This window comes from Psammomys obesus, unplaced genomic scaffold (genome assembly GCF_907164565.1).
Source record: "Psammomys obesus unplaced genomic scaffold, mPsaObe1.curated_primary_1811, whole genome shotgun sequence".
NCBI lineage: Eukaryota > Metazoa > Chordata > Mammalia > Rodentia > Muridae > Psammomys > Psammomys obesus.
The window spans coordinates 1,687,984-1,703,456 of NW_026592509.1; the positions used below are offsets into that span (position 1 = coordinate 1,687,984).

General features: G+C 49.7%; 1 protein-coding gene across 3 annotated transcripts in view; it reads left to right on the plus strand.

Moving 5' to 3' along the window:
* The first annotated feature begins 2,784 nt into the window (after positions 1 to 2,784).
* Positions 2,785 to 15,473, plus strand: part of Ap2a1 (adaptor related protein complex 2 subunit alpha 1) — a 29,540-nt gene continuing 16,851 nt past the window's right edge. For all 3 annotated transcript variants that reach the window (XM_055613433.1, XM_055613434.1, XM_055613432.1), the window contains exons 1-2: positions 2,785 to 2,978; positions 15,356 to 15,424. In XM_055613433.1, the coding sequence (XP_055469408.1) occupies positions 2,912 to 2,978; positions 15,356 to 15,424 (136 nt within the window). In that variant the 5' untranslated portion in view covers positions 2,785 to 2,911. The remainder of the gene's footprint in view (positions 2,979 to 15,355; positions 15,425 to 15,473) is intronic.

The window sequence follows — 15,473 nt, forward strand, 5'->3', positions numbered from 1 at the left end:
CCTTTTATTGGACTTAAAGGGGAAAATGTTGGCAATAATATCCTTGTGGACTGTTAGTTTACCCTTGTTCATTCAAATGCTGATTTCTCCAACCCACTATCTGGTTTCAATCCAGACATTGCATTGTGATGTTTATTCCTCACCTTTATGTAAACATGCCCACCAGTTGTTCTCTGTATTGCCAGTAAAAAGGCAACCAGCCAATGCTGAGCAATACAGAGAATAGGGTGGGACGTCCTGAAGACGAAAAAGTAGAAGAGGACTACATTAGGAAAGATTGGGAAACACCAGGAGAAATGAACCCAACCTATGATATGATTAAAAAGTAAGTATGATGTGGGGAATCTGAATGAGAGGAAGCTATACTAGCTTGGAGGTTTCGGATGGAGCAATTATTGTCCAGTGTTGTGCTCTAGGCTAAGGAAATAAATCCTAGTCTCTCTGTGATTATTTGGTTATCTAGCTGGTTAGGTTACTAAAAATATAAATCAATAATAGACATTAATAATCATTCTACATAATTCAGGTGGAGGTGGCTCCTAATAGAATAGTACAGGATCATCAGTTTTTGTTTTTTTTTTTTTTTAAATTTCATCACTCCAGCGTTCCAGGTGATCAGAACTCATTCATTTCTTTCTGTTAAGAAAATAGTGCCGGTTTCTCTAATGCTTACTCCAAGCTATGCTTTCTGCAGTTGATACTGCTGGATTGACACTTGGGCCTCAGAAAGCTGTTGCTTTAGGTTTTAATTTAAAAATAAACCTGTGATCTGGGCATGCTGGTACACACCATTAATCCTAGTGCTCTGAAGTCAGGTGAGAGGATCAGATTCCAGGACAGCCGGGGGTACATAGTGAGTCTCTAGCTCAAAAACAAACTAGCAGGCAAATAAGAACAACGAGTATGGGATGCGGGGGAACATTGAGCTCCTATCTACCCATGAGGGACCTGGAATCATGAAGGCCTTTCTTTACATCCAGAACTCAGTTCACTCCACTTGTCCGTTCCAGGCTGCCTGAGCAGAGGACGGGAATGTTTTCCTAGGCTAGGGACAGGCCTTGTATTCTTGGGATCCTTTCTGCCCTTTGTTCACATCCCTCCATGGAGGGTTAGTTCAGTCTACAGTGATAGTCTGTATCCTTAAGTATCTTATAAATGTCGAAGCTCTCTAGAAAATATCCCTTCTGGGGATGGAGAAATGGCTCAGTGGTTGTTCTTCCAGAGGACCTGGGTTCAATTCCCAGCAACTCATAACTGTCTGTAAACCAATTCCAGGGCACCCTTCCAGACATGCATGCCGACAGGCACCAATGTACACATAATAATAAATAAATAAATTATTTTAAAAACAGACCTTATTTTTTTTTTTTTTTTTTTCAGTACTTGGGATTGAACCCAGAGTTTGGGACACACACACACACTGAGTCCTCCACTGGGGGATTCAAGGTTTTATCCTTAACCTTTTCTTATTTTGAGACAGGGACTCAACGCAGCCTTGGCTATCCTGAACTCTACATAGACCACGCTAGCGCCAAACTCACAGAAAACTGCCTATTCCCTAGGACTCACCCCGACATCTCTTCCTAGGTCCCAGAATACATCTCCTAGACCCATTCTGGGGGTGTCAGAGATTAGAAAAAAAGCCTGTCTGGGATGGCATTTTATTCATGGGAATGACAGACATGTACCCTTACAATTCTTTTTGCCCCAAATAGCCCTGGACATTGGCAATCCTGGGGCTTTGCCTTCCCTGCAACCCAGTGAACCGAGTAGCCTAGGGAGTCTGCGTGGATAAGCACCGCGGCCAAACCGACCCAGTCCTCAGCCATGGCTGTAATTAGCTTTTCCTGGGTGGTTCTCCAGAACTGATGGACGAAACAGTTTTGACCTTATGACCACTATATGCAGATTGTCTTGGGTACTCGGGTTCAGGCAGGGAAAAAGAGCAACTCAGATGAAAATATGTTTAAAAATGAAAGCGGTAATTCCACGGTTTTTCACTTCTGAGCTGTGTGGTTTTGAGGTAGCCTTCAACCTATTTGGACCTCTGTGTTTAAGAGGACAGGCGTTGAGTGGCAGTCCCTTCTCTCATGTTAAATAGGTGTTGTTTTTAGGAAAAGAAGAGGAAGGCTCCCAGGCAGCATTTTGAAGCAGTGTAGGAGGCAGGAGTGGAGACAGACGGGGAAGAGAGGCGCGCCTGCGCAGTGGACACCTCACGCTCCAAGGCCTGGCCCAGCCCCTCTCTGCAGCAGGGAATTGCAGGCGTCGCTCCACCTATGGCAGCTCAGCTGACTGACAGGCCCTCTTTCTCCTTCTCTACGGGTCGTCTCCCTCTTGCCCGGCCCCCAAAACCGCCCCTCCGAGGGCGGAAGTATGACACTTCCGGCGAATCGGTAGCGCCTTGCGGATTGCTATCTCCTCACCTATTGGTCTTCTTTGCCCGAAGTTCCGCCTTCCTCGGTCGGTTCTCCAGCCCCTTCTTACGTTCCGCCCTCCTGTCGCGGAGCGAGCGGTCCATCCAATTAGCGTTGGTCTCGGCCGTGCAGGGGGCGGTCCCAGGTGGTCATCGAACTCCGCCTGTCTCTAGGGCAACGCCCCCTGCTCCCGAACGGAAATAGCACGGTCCTGCACCAATCATCGCCGTGTGTCTTTACTACTTAGCCAATCATAGTGAGCGGAGGGCGGGCGTTCTATTGTGAGCGGCAGGCCTTTCAGCCAACAAGTGGCAGACGTTCCCGGATGACAGCCCGTAGGGGCGGATCCGAGGCGGGGCGTCGGCCTGCAGCCAGCCCGCCGCCAGCCCGCCCTCCCCCGGCCGGCTCCTCGGCGCCGCCTGGGGTCCTTTCCGCCCGGTGCCGCCAGCCAGCCCCGTGCCCGTTCGGCCAGGCCCGGAGCCGAGCCTTGCGCCATCATGCCGGCCGTATCCAAGGGCGATGGCATGCGCGGGCTCGCCGTGTTCATCTCCGACATCCGGAACTGTGAGCTCACGACCGTGGCCTGGGGGTCACGCGGGGACCGGGCGGAGGGAGCGGGGAAGCGCGGGGGTGTCCTCGTAGGAAGGACCGGAGCGGCGCGGGCGGACGTGGCAGGAGGAGGTGGAGGGGATAGGGCAACGGGTTAGATAGGTCATTCAGTACCATCCCGAGCCTAGAGAAGGAAATCGGGGTCGCAGAAGAGGTGGGAGGCTGATGACCACCTAGGGCCAGGGGTCAGAAGTTGGGGAACATCCCAGGGACCAGAGATGATAAGGTCAGGGGACAGCCGAGGGACTAGAGATGGAAGTGGAGGGCATCAGGGGAACCAGAGATGATAAAGTAGGAAAATACCAGGGGAATCAGATAGAAATGGGGGACCGCAGAGGGACAGAGAAGATAAGGTGGGGGAAAGCAGACGGACCAATGATGGAAGTTGGTGAACTGCGGAGGACCCAGGGATGATAAGGTTGGGGCGACACCATAGGGCCTAGAGATGATAAAGTGAGGGCATACCAGAGAAACCAGAGATGGTAAGGTTGGGGGACAGTAGAGACCAGAAGTTTAAGTGGATGGACAGCACAGGGACCAGAGATGATGAAGTGGGGAGACAGAGGACCAAAGGTGGAAGTGGGGGACAGTAGAGGGTGAGGTATGGAAAGACTAAATGGAAGATGCTTAAAGGACATGGAAGGTGCCAGGCATGGTGGCACAGGCCTTTAATACCAATACTTGGGAGGCAGAGGCAGGTGGATCTCTTTGAGTTCCAGGCCAGACTGGTCTACAGAGTGAGTCCAGGATAGGCAGAGCTCTGTTACAGTTACATAGAGAAACAAAAACAAACAAACAAAACAACATAGAAGGCACCGGATGTGGTTGTGCAGACCTTTAATCCCAGCACTTAGAGGAGAGGCAGGCTGATCTCTTGAGTTCGAGGCCAGCCTGGTCTACAAATCCTGTTCCAGGATACCCAAGGGTACACAGAGAATCCCTGTCTGGAAAAGCCAAAACCAAACACAACAAAACATGGCAGGCATTCAAGAGGCTACATACAGGGAAAGATGGAATACTGGATAGAATCTTGAGGGGAACCCAAGATACCAGCAGGGCCTGGGAGGCAGACCTCCATCATGGAGGCAAGACATCTGAATGCTCTGTTGGAAAGAGATTTGGAAAGCTGGGGTAGGGGAAGTAAGTATGTGAAGAAAGCAATAGGTCAGGGAACAGGGCAGGCCTGGATCCAAGCCTTCCTTGACTTATCACAGCAATGAGGGAGCCATGAACCCTGCTAGGAAGGGTTACTCTAACAATGGGATAGCCTGGCTGCTGGTCAGCTCACAACTCCTGGGAGCAGATGCTGGTGCCTGGAGCTGTCAAGAGCCTTCAAAGGTTCCATGCATGGATGTGGGCAGCCAGACGTGGCTTTGTGTTTGAGACTGTACTACAATACTGTGACCTTGAATGAGGGACTTCACCTCGCAGTCTATTCACCTGTCAGGAGAGGCTGCTGATGACTTCTCAGTGAGGGGTGGTTGTCTGATGTGGGGTGAGGCCCTAGGCTAGGTCCTGGTAACTGCTGTTGGCATTGGCTAGGATCTAAAAAAAATAACTCCTCCAAACTTCTCAGGGAAGCATCTTGAGCACAGTAGGTGTCAGCAAGATGACAGTGGGAAACTGTGTACACCCTTATGAGAAATGCTTTGGACCTAGTAAGAAGCGATGGAGCTAGGAAGAGTTGTAGACTTCGACATGGTTACCTGTTAAAAATGGGTGTGCTTGCTGGCTCATTGTCTCTATGCCTGTAATTCCAGCACTTAGGAAGGCGGAGGCACGTGGATCACTGTGAGTCCCAGGATAGTCTGGTCCACACAGAAAAACCCTGTCTCAAAAACCAAACAAACAAGCAAAAAAGATGTGTTTTATTGGTAGGATAACCCTCTGCACCCTATTTAGCCCTTTTGGCTATCTCCATTCCTAATAATATTCCTCCCACAGCGATTTGTTTGCTCATTTATTTGACAAATACTATTTGATTACTCCTGTAATCAGTCCCATTTGAAGTATTGGGGTCACAGCTATGTGGACTTTCCTAGTCTTGGGGCTGGTGCTGGTGCTCAGCAGTAGAGCACCTGGCCGACATCTCTCAGTAAAGGGCTGAGAGCATAGCATGATGGAGGAGTGCCTGCCTAGTGTGGACAGCAAGCTGGGTTCCATCCCTAGTACCACAAGACAGAACAAACAAAAAGCCATGGGTTTTGAAGCACTCAGTCCCTAAGAGGAAGTAAACAGAAGGGAATGCAGGGTGGTCTGCCAGCGGCCGGTGCTGTGAAGGAGTGTCAGGGCTGCTGACCAGGTGCTGCTGCTCTTGACATTTCAGTCAACTCATACAGTGAGAAGCAAGGAGTGAGTGCTATGTTTTGGATGAACAGAGTCCATTAACCACCTGCATGCAGATGGTTGCCTTTGGTTATTTTTTGGTTTCTTGAGAGGTTTCTCTGTGTAGCCCTGGCTGTCCTGGACTCACTGGCCTCAAACTCAGAGATCTGCCCACCTCTCCGCCCAAGTGCTGGGATTACAGGTGTGGGGTTCTCACATTCAAGTTGTCATCCCTGACCACAAGTGCATTTACCTGCAGGAAGATGACATGTTCAAGGGTCCTGAGGTTGCAGCATGTGTAGGCCAAGGACCATGTAAGCACAGGACATGAGCAAGGACTGAGGGACAGGGAGGCTGAGGAGCTCTGGCCATTATGGCCTTTCTGTGATTAGACTGAGAGCTGTAGGATGCTTTTGAGCAGAGGTAGGAAGTGGCTCACTGAATTCTCTAGAACTAGGCCTGGTGGTGCACAGCAGTGGGAAAGCGCTGGAGGATGGTGAGTTCCAGGCTGGTTTAGGGGAGATCCTGTCTCAAGAAGAAATCAGAACTCTGGCTTCTGTGAGAATAGACCTGAGAAGCTGGGGCAGCAGCTGGGAACCCAACCAAAGTTTCACAGACCTCAGGCTAAAGAGGTGGCCAGTGGAGTGAGAAGGGTCTGCTAAGATCTGAGCAGAAGCAAAGGGCTGGATCTGCATACCTATCAACCTAGCGTTTGGAAGGCTACAGTGCCAGCCTGGTGTGGGCTCCATAGCAAGACTTGGCTCAAAAAACAAAAACAAGAACGACAACAAAAAAACAACCCCAGGGGCCTGGAAAGATGGCTCAGCAGTTAACACGTGTACAGGACCAGCTCTTGGTTCCTGGTACCCACGTCAGGTGGTTTACAGTTATCCATGACTCCGGTCTCAGTGAATTTCACACCTTTTTCTGGCCTCCAAGGGCATGTGCATTCACATGCTCAAACATACCTGCAAATAACCCAAACAAAATGAAAGGATCGGTCAGGTTTTAGGTTTATTTTGAAGGACTGACAAAGAGAATTTGTGTTGGGTTTGGGCAAGGAAAGGAAAGAGAGTAGGTATCACAGTGTAGGACCCTGGAGAGGAGCCAGGCGACAGACCAAAGACACAAGCTCAGGCCTTGCGTGGTTTAGCCCTGGCCTCTGCTGTGGCACCTCGCACTGCCCTCTCCTTGGCTCAGCAGCCATGTGTGTCTGGTGTGTTTCAAGCCCTGTGATGGCCCTGGGGGCACAGCGACAAATAAGACAGATGAGTGTACTAGGACCCCGTGGAAAGAAGATGCTTTGAGCAGATGTTCCCAGCTGTCCTCACAGATACATGTGTCCTTGTGGCCTGATGCAAGTCAAACAAGAAGTGCAAACAGGGCCAGGACTGGAGCTCAGGCCTTTCATGCCAGCCATGCCAGAGGCTGCGGCAGGGGGTTTCAAGTTCACAGTCAGCCTGTGCCTGGCTAGATGTCTCAGACACTTGCCGCCAAGCCTGACATGGATTTGGTTCCTGGAATCACATGGTAAAAAGAGAGAACCAGCTCCTGAAAGTTGTCCTCTGACTGCCAAAGGCATGCCATGGTCTGTGCACCCACACACATGCATACACAAATAAATGTAATAATAACAAGGTTTTTTTTTGTTTGTTTGTTTTTGTTTTTCAAGACAGGGTTTCTCTGTGTAACAGCCCTGACTCTCCTGAATTGTCTTTATAGACCAGGCTGGTCTTCGAACTCACAAAGATCCACCTGCCTCTGCCTCCTGAGTGCTGGGATCAAAGGCGTGTGCCACCGCACCTGGCAATAATAACCAATTTTAAAAGTCACCTTGTGCTATAGAATGAGTTCAAAACCAGATTGAGTAACTTAAAGACATCCTGTATTACAATAAAAAGTAGGGGCTGACTGTATGGTGTCGGTGGTGGGGCACACCTTAATCACAGCACTCAAGGTAGAGACAAGCAGGTCTCTGAGCCTGAGGTCAGCCTGGTCTACACAATCAGTTTCAGGACAGCCGGGACTCTACAGAGAAATCCTATCTTGAAAACCCAAAAAGTAGTAGGGTCCGGAGAGATGGCTTAGCAGGGAAGAATACTGGCTGCTCTTTCAGAGAACCTGGGTTCGATTCCCAGCACCAGTGGTAGCTCACAGCCATCTGTAACTCCACTTCCAGGGGGTCTGATACCACCTTCTGGCTTCTGTGGGCACTACACATATGTGGTACACAGACACACATGCAGACAGAACACCATATGCATAACGCAGGTGCGGTGGCGCAGGCCTTTAGTCCCAGCACTTGGGAGGCAGAGGCAGGCAGATCTCAGTGAGTCCAAGACCAACTTGGTTTACGTAGTGAGATCCTGTCTGTAAGTAAATAAAGCAAAAGAAGAGCTAGTGCATACTTCAGAGGTAAAGCACTAGTGTGTGTGACCCCAGCGTCCACCTCTAAAGAGTCAAGCATGGTGGCTCACTCACACTTGTCACTGAAGCAGGACAATTTTTATGGGTGGGGGGTGGGTTCAAGAATTTTGTTTATTTGTTTCTTTGTGTATCCCTGGCTGTTCTAGAACTCACTGTATAGATCAGGCTGGCCTCGAAATCACAGATCTGCCCAGGTATGACAACCTTAGTTTGAGGCCAGCCTAAACCAACCAACCAACCAAAATCGTAACAGGGCTGGCAAGGTGGCTCAGTGGGTAAAGGTGCTTGCTGCCAATCCTAAGGACCTGAACTGGATCCTGGGGACCCACATGGTAGAATAAAAGAACTGACTACCAGAAGCTGTCCTCTGACCTCTACACTTGTGCCCACACATACGTAATAAATTCATAAGGGTAGAAATCTATACTTCATCAAGGGAGAGCAGCCAGATCTTGGATCCCACGTGGATGGAACGATAGAGTTTCATGGTGTGTAGCTTTTTGTTTGTTTTTTTTTTCAGACAGGGTTTCTGTGTGTAGCCTTGGCTGTCCTGGAACTTGCTCTGTATACTAGGCTGTCCTCAAACTCACAGAGATCCACCTGCCTCTGCCTTTCATGTGCTGGGATCAAAGGTGCGTGCACCACACCTAGCCACAGTGTTAAAAAGCTGAGGGTTTTTTTAAGTATATAATATTCTTTTTATTACCAACTTCAAAATTCTATTTGAAATATATTGCTATTATTATTTCAGCTTATCTTATTCTTTCAATTCTGGATAGTCCCTGAGGACTTGAAGTCAGATTATCCGATACTAAAGACTGCATGTATAATCTGAAACGTCCTACCCTCATCATCTGCCTGCAGTTGTCCGCTGGAAGGAGGGACTTACCTTTTGTCCACATTGCTGCATGTGAATTTTATCTCCTCTTGCTTTTTTTGTTCGTTCGTTTTTTGTTTCTCTGTGTGGCCTTGGCTATCCTGCACTTGCTTTGTGGACCAGGCTGGCCTGAGACTCACAGAGATCCATCTGCCTCTGCCTCTTCCTCTGCTTCCCGAGTGCTGGGATTAAAGTCGGGTGCCACCACTGCCTGGCTCCCCTCTTACTCTTTAACTAAGATTCTCCTTAGCTTTTGGATTTCTGAGACAGGGATTCATTTACTAACCAATACTGGTCTTAAACTCATTGTGTAGATAAAGATAACCTTCAACCTCTGACCTTCCTGCTCCCACATCCCAAGTACTGAGATAACAGGTTTGCGATTTCTATCTTAGTATTTATATATTTTAAACTAAGATACATGTGCAACTGTTGTAAGTCCAGTGAGAGAGAGGTTTGTGCGATTCTGTCTGGGCTGTCTTTTACAAGACACACTGGGAGTTGTGCAGTGGACTGTAGAGGTTTGAGTCCAGCCAGGGGTGGTGCGAAGGTCCTGAGGTCAGGGAGTTGTCCTAAGAGCATGCCAGGGGCAGGAAAAGGATAGGGTCAGGTTGGGAGAGAGGAAGCCTCAGATGGGGTACCGTGGGCCTCAGCAAGCAGGCTGTGAACAGGAAGCACACAGATTTTGGGGATAACAGATGATGAGGCTATGCTGTGTGAAGGCGTGGTCCTGCCATCCCAAAGCAGGGAAGCCTTATCAAAGGGGAGCTGCAGGGCTGGGGCTATCTCCTATCGCAGTCCCTGTGCTGGAACAGGCCCATGAATGAGGCCTTGGAGTGCTGACTCCCTTTGCCCAAAGCTACTCCAGACAGGAAGCACATCCCGTCCCATATTAGACCACTGAGGTAGTAACTTTCGCTTCAGCCCTGGGATCAAGGCCTGGGTCTCCCCTGCTTGTCCTCAGCCCTGCCCTCCGCAGGCCCTGGCCCTGGCAGGCATCAGCAGGTGTTTGCTGACGGTGGAAGCCAGTCAGCCTCCCCACCCCAGCACTGGGGATCAAGAAGGAATACTGGGAACCAGGTGTCATGGTACAACTCTGTCATCCTAGCACTTGAGAATAGAGGCAGGGGGGCACAAGTCCAAGGTCACCCTTGGCTAGAAGCCTGGACTTCATGTGTCCCTGCCTCCAACAAAGTGAAATAAAGCAGGGCTGGCGAGATGGCATAGCAGTAAAGGCATTTGCTGTGCAAGCCTGGAGACCAGAGTTCAAGTCTAGATTCCACATAAAGGTGAGAGAGCAGAGAGAACTGGTTACACACACACACACACACACACACACACACACACACACACACACACACACTGTGACAACTGTCCTGTTTTCAGTGCATCACAGCACATGGCACGTTGCCATATTTTGGCCATGGAGAGATCAAGACAATCAGTTTTCTCGCAGTCCAGGGTCCGGAAGCAGTAGCTGAAAGCACTTTCTCCATGAAGTCACACAGGGTCCTCCAGGGCAGGGCCAGGCTGGCCCAAATTCCTTTGAGGATAATTACAGACGCACTGTGATGCGGTGCTTCTGTTTAACCACTACGGAAGTCATCACCTCACACATCTCCAGGCTGGAAACCATGCCAGAGTAGACCTCCATCATGAAGGAAAATAACCTTCACAGCTCCTCCCAGGGAGACAGCCCTGTCATTCCTGACCCTCTTTTCTTCATACAGCCCTTTGGCTTGAGCATGGGTCCCATTCTGTTGCCTCCCATCCTCCCAGCTGCCTGCTTGGCTCTCTCCAAGCCTTCTGTTGCCTCATCTCTGATCCTAAGCAGGAATCCTTCCTCCCCTGTTGTAGTTTTAGCCTTCACTGGCTTGCCTCTGTCACTCAGCATTGTCCCTGCCTACCTCTCTACCGAACCAAAACTCTGCAGGACTAGGGCAGGAGTGGCTCATGCCCAAGCCTGCTAAAGGAATCCCTTCATGCCAGATGTGATGGCACTTGAGGAGAGGCAAGCAGGTATTTTATGAGTTCGAGGCTGGCCTCCTTCATACAGTGAGCTTGTTGTCTTGTTATAAGACAACCAAGACTACATAGCTTTGAGTGCGGATTCCCTCCCAAAGACCATCTCAAAGGAAGGAAGGAAGGAAGGAAATCCCTTTATGAATGAGAGTTGCTTTGAGGACCTCTTGACACACTTGCATGGCCCCTGTTGTGAGATCACTGCCTGTCATCCTGACTGCTGCACAGGCGAGTTTCCCAGTGCTCCGTGTGTCTAGTGGCCTTGGGCCATTCCCGCCATGCATTCTTTCAGCAGCCCCAGTGCACTGTCTCCAGCCGCTGAATGCTCGACTCTCTATGTCCGCCTCTTGCCCCCCCCCTTCCCCGCTCCCTGCCCCTTAGTACTGGCAATGGTAACCAGGGCCTTGTGCAAGGGATCTCTACTAAGCCCTGCTCCCAAGCACACTCAGGTGCCCCCCACAGGGTCTCATGCAGCCCAGACTTCGCCATGATGACCTTAAACTCCCCAGTGTGTCCACTTCTGTGTGCAGGGGTTACAGTGTGCTACTCCTGGCTCATGTAGTGCTGGGGCTGGACTTGGAGCTTGTGTGTGCTAGGCAAGCATTATGCCAACTGCGCTACACTCCCAGCTTTTCGTTAACTCGTTGAGATAGAGTCTCACTCTGTAGTCCGAGGTAGCCTAGAGCTTCTATCTATTCTGCTCAGCCTCCAGAATGCAAGGATTATAGGTTGGAGCCGTTACACCTAGCGCCAGCTGTTTTACTTTTCATTTTGAGATAGCGCATCACTAACTAGCCTAGGCTATCCTTGAACTCACTCTGGCCCAGGTTTGTTTGTTTCTTTTTTAATAGATGGTTGCGAGCTACCATGTAGTTGCTGGGAATTGAACTCAGGACCTTTGGAAGAGCAGTCAGTGCTCTTAACCTCTAAGCCATCCCTGAAACCCCTCCCCTTTTTTTTTCTTTCCAAAAAGATGTTTCTCTGTGTAGCCTTGGTTGTCCTAGAATTTACTTTGTAGACCAGGCTGGCCTGGAACTCGGTCTGCCTGCCTCTGCCTCCTGAGTGCTGGGATTAAATGTGTGCACCACTACCACTTGGCCTTGAATTTGTAATTGCCCTCATTCAGTCCCCTGAGTAGTAAGGATGACATGTCTCCACTACCAAGCATGGCTCTTTTGGAGATTCCACACTTTAGTTTTTAAATTAAAAAAAAACATTTTTTTTTCTGGGGCTGGAGAGATGGCTCATCTGTTGAGCACTGGCTGCTCTTCCAGAGGACCCTAGTTCAATTCTCAGCACCAACATGCAGCTCACAGCTGTCTGTAACTCCAGCTCCAGAAGATCTGGCACCCTCACCCAGACCATATAAGAATAAATAAATATGTTTAAAAAATGTATGTGTGTGGATGTTTTGCCTACATGTGTGTCTGTGCACACTTTTATGCCTAGTACCTTTGGACTTCAGAGGATGGCATCAGGACTGAAGTTACAGATGTGAGCTGTCATGTAGTTGCTGGGCATTGAACCCAGGTCCTCTGGAAGAGCAGTCAGTGCTTTTAAATTGCTGACCCTCCCTACCCCCTCTTTTTTTTCTATTTCAATTAAAGATGTGTTTATCTTTGTTTTGTTTTGTTTTGTTTGAGGCAGGCTGTCCTGGAGCTCACTATATAGACCAGGCTGGTTTCAAATGCATGCACCTGCCTGCCTCTGAAGTGCTGAGAGTGAAGACATGCGTCAGCACTCCTAGCAGGGTGCATTTGTCTTTATGGATGCATTTAAGGCTTTCCTGTATGTGTGCATGTCGGATGTCTGCAAAGGACAAAAGAAGGTATTGGATCCCCTAGAACTGGAGTTACAGATGGTTGTGAGGCACCATGTATATATTCTGGGAACCACACCTGGATCCTCAGGCAGAAAGCAAGTGTTCTTGACAACTGAGCCATCTCTCCAGCCTCTCTGAGTTCTTTTTAATAGCAGAGTATATCAGTTATGCCAAAGCCTCTCCCTGATGTGGACAGTTTAAAGACTAAACAAATACACACTCACACAGAGATGACTCTCTGTATTGGTGAGGTCTAGATCTGGATTTAACCAGCCACAGACCAAAAACATTTCTCCCTTCTCTGCAAAATTCTGTCTGGGACTAAGGATATAACTTAACAGTGGGAAGTTACTTAGTACCATTCAGTGAGGAGTTGGGGGCGTGGCTCCTTTGTAGAGCCCCTGCCAAGAATCCCTAGTGAGGATATGGGGTATAGCTCAGTGGTAGAGCTCCTGCCTAGAATCCATTTGAGAGGCTGGGGGTAAGCCCTGGGTTTGGTTCCTTATAGAACACAAATACACATATTAACGTAAAGATTATTGAATAGGCTGGAGGGAGAAGTAGGTCAATATTTAAGAGCATGCATTCTCTGTGTGGCCTTGGCTGTCCTGGACTCACTTTGTAGACCAGGCTGACCTCAAATTCAGAGATCTGTCTGCCTCTGCCTCCAAAATTCTGGGATCAAAGGCACATGCCACCAAAACCCGGCAAGACCCTGTTTAAAACTAACCAAAGCCTGTTAGCGGTGGCACACATCTTTAGTCCCAGGGCTTTTAAGGCAGAGGCAGGTGGATCTCTTGAATTTGAGGCTAGCCTGGTCTACAGATGAAGTTCCAGGACAGCCAGGGCTATACAGAGAAACTTTCTCTCAAGAAACCAAACCTAACAAATTAACTAACCAAAGCTGGGATTGCAGGCAGACACTAGTGGGACAGTCAGTGCCATCTTGGTGCCCTCCTGAGCCCTTGGTAGAGAAGGCTATCCAGGGAGGAAGTTGATCTTACTTGAAGGGCTCCTTTCCAGGGTTGCACACAAGCAGGCCTGACTGCTACTGTTCTGACTGGCTAGCTGCATGTTCCTGGATTAGAGAGAAGCAATCAAGTCTTCTACTCTGAGCATGTGTGCATGTACACACGTGCACACGTGACTGACAAGGCTACAGGTATCCTTTCTCAGTTGCTCTCCACCTTACTGATGGAAATGGTCTCACTGACCCTGGGGCCTACCAGCTGAGCCAGCCCCTCTGGCCAGCACTTCCAAGCCCAGCAATATAGGTGCTAGACACCTAAATTCAAGTTCTCATGTTTACACAGTAAGCGCTTTACCCGCAGAGCCACCTCTTCTCTCCCAAAATTGATTTTAGCCATATGTTTATGTAACCCAGCATATTCACAATACTACCATTGGAGTCAGTGTCTTAACATCCCCCCTCTGTTTTTCCAATGCTGCTAATGGAGCCCAGTGGATTGAGTATGCCAATTAGACAAGCTTGCCCACACTGAGTCTGCTCCCAGCCCTTTGGGAATTGGTTGGGTTTTAGTTTTGTTTTTTGAGATAAGGTCTCACTAGCTATGTAGCCCAGGATAACCTCATACTCAGGAGCCACCTGTCTCCATCTCCCCAATGCTGGGATCACAGGCATGCCACCATGGCAGGCATACCACATTATTCTAGCCCCATGTGTTCTTATCCAGAACTACCTGTTTCAGTTTGAAGTAGCTTCACCTTTGGATGCTCAGGAGCTGCCCATCTGCCATTGCCACACAGACTATGCCCCCCTGGGATCAGGGTGCTAACCCCAGGAACTCCCTGGAGGAGGCACTGTCTGAAGTGAGGCTTGTCGGAACTGCTTGGAAATTCAGGGCAGAGGTGAGGGGGATTTGTGGAGGATGGTATGAATTCTCAGACCCCTATTCATTCACTTAATGCACCCTGTAACTGACCAGCTATTAATAGAGTGCCTGCTGTATGCCACGCACTTGCCGAAGCCCCTGCAAGTACTCATATCCATACACATGAAAAATATAATAAATAAAACAGTGATGAATTTCTTGTACAAAAGTGCTTGGCAAGTGCCACTCTGAGGAAGTTGCAGGAGCTGAGAACAAAGTAATAGAACGCAGGAGGTGGCTGGCCGTGGCAACAAGTGCTTCCCAGCCCAGAGGATGGGGCTAGGAAGGAGGCAGAGAAGCAGGGCGCTGCCAGAGGAGCCTGAGCAAGTGCAGACTGTTTGGGTGAGGTGGGGATGGTGGGTCACAGTGGGGGACACACTCTGAAGATCCCCCCGTGTGGGTGGAGTCTGGAGGGGTGGCCCCGGGTGCGCCAGTGGTCAGTGAGAATGGCTGAAAGACAGGCAGCATACAGCATAGGCTGTGGAGGCACCAGACAGCCTAGTCTGGTGTCACCGAGGGAGTCTGTGTCATAGCAGAGGGCTAGGGAAAGCATAGACACGGGGTAAGAGAGCTGGCATGTGAGGGAGGAGAGTGCTGTAGGGAGGTTGCTATCGGGTGCTGCTCCTGAGGGAGGGACAGGAGCCAGCATAGCTTTTCAGACACTCATTGGCCACAGCTCTACCATGGGGTGCTCAAGGACAGGACATGAGAATTGGGCCTTTAGGCTCCTGTGGCAGGATGTAGACCCCTCCAAAACCAGCCCAGCACCCTACAGCTCATGGGACATGAGGAAGAGGAAGAAAGGGCAGAAAACATAACCTAGCCACTGCTGGCTGCCTGGGTACAATCAGCAATCCCTAGGTACCATGTGAGACATGGGGAATGGGCATTTCAGCCCCAGCCTTGCATGGAAAGTGAGGGCAGGTACCTGAACATTCTTTGTGTGCCTTACTCTCTCTCTCAACAGGCAAGAGCAAAGAGGCTGAGATCAAGAGGATCAACAAGGAACTGGCCAACATCCGCTCCAAGTTCAAAGGCAGGCTGGTGGCCTAGAGCCTGGGGGAAGAAGCCAGGGCTCAGGGTAC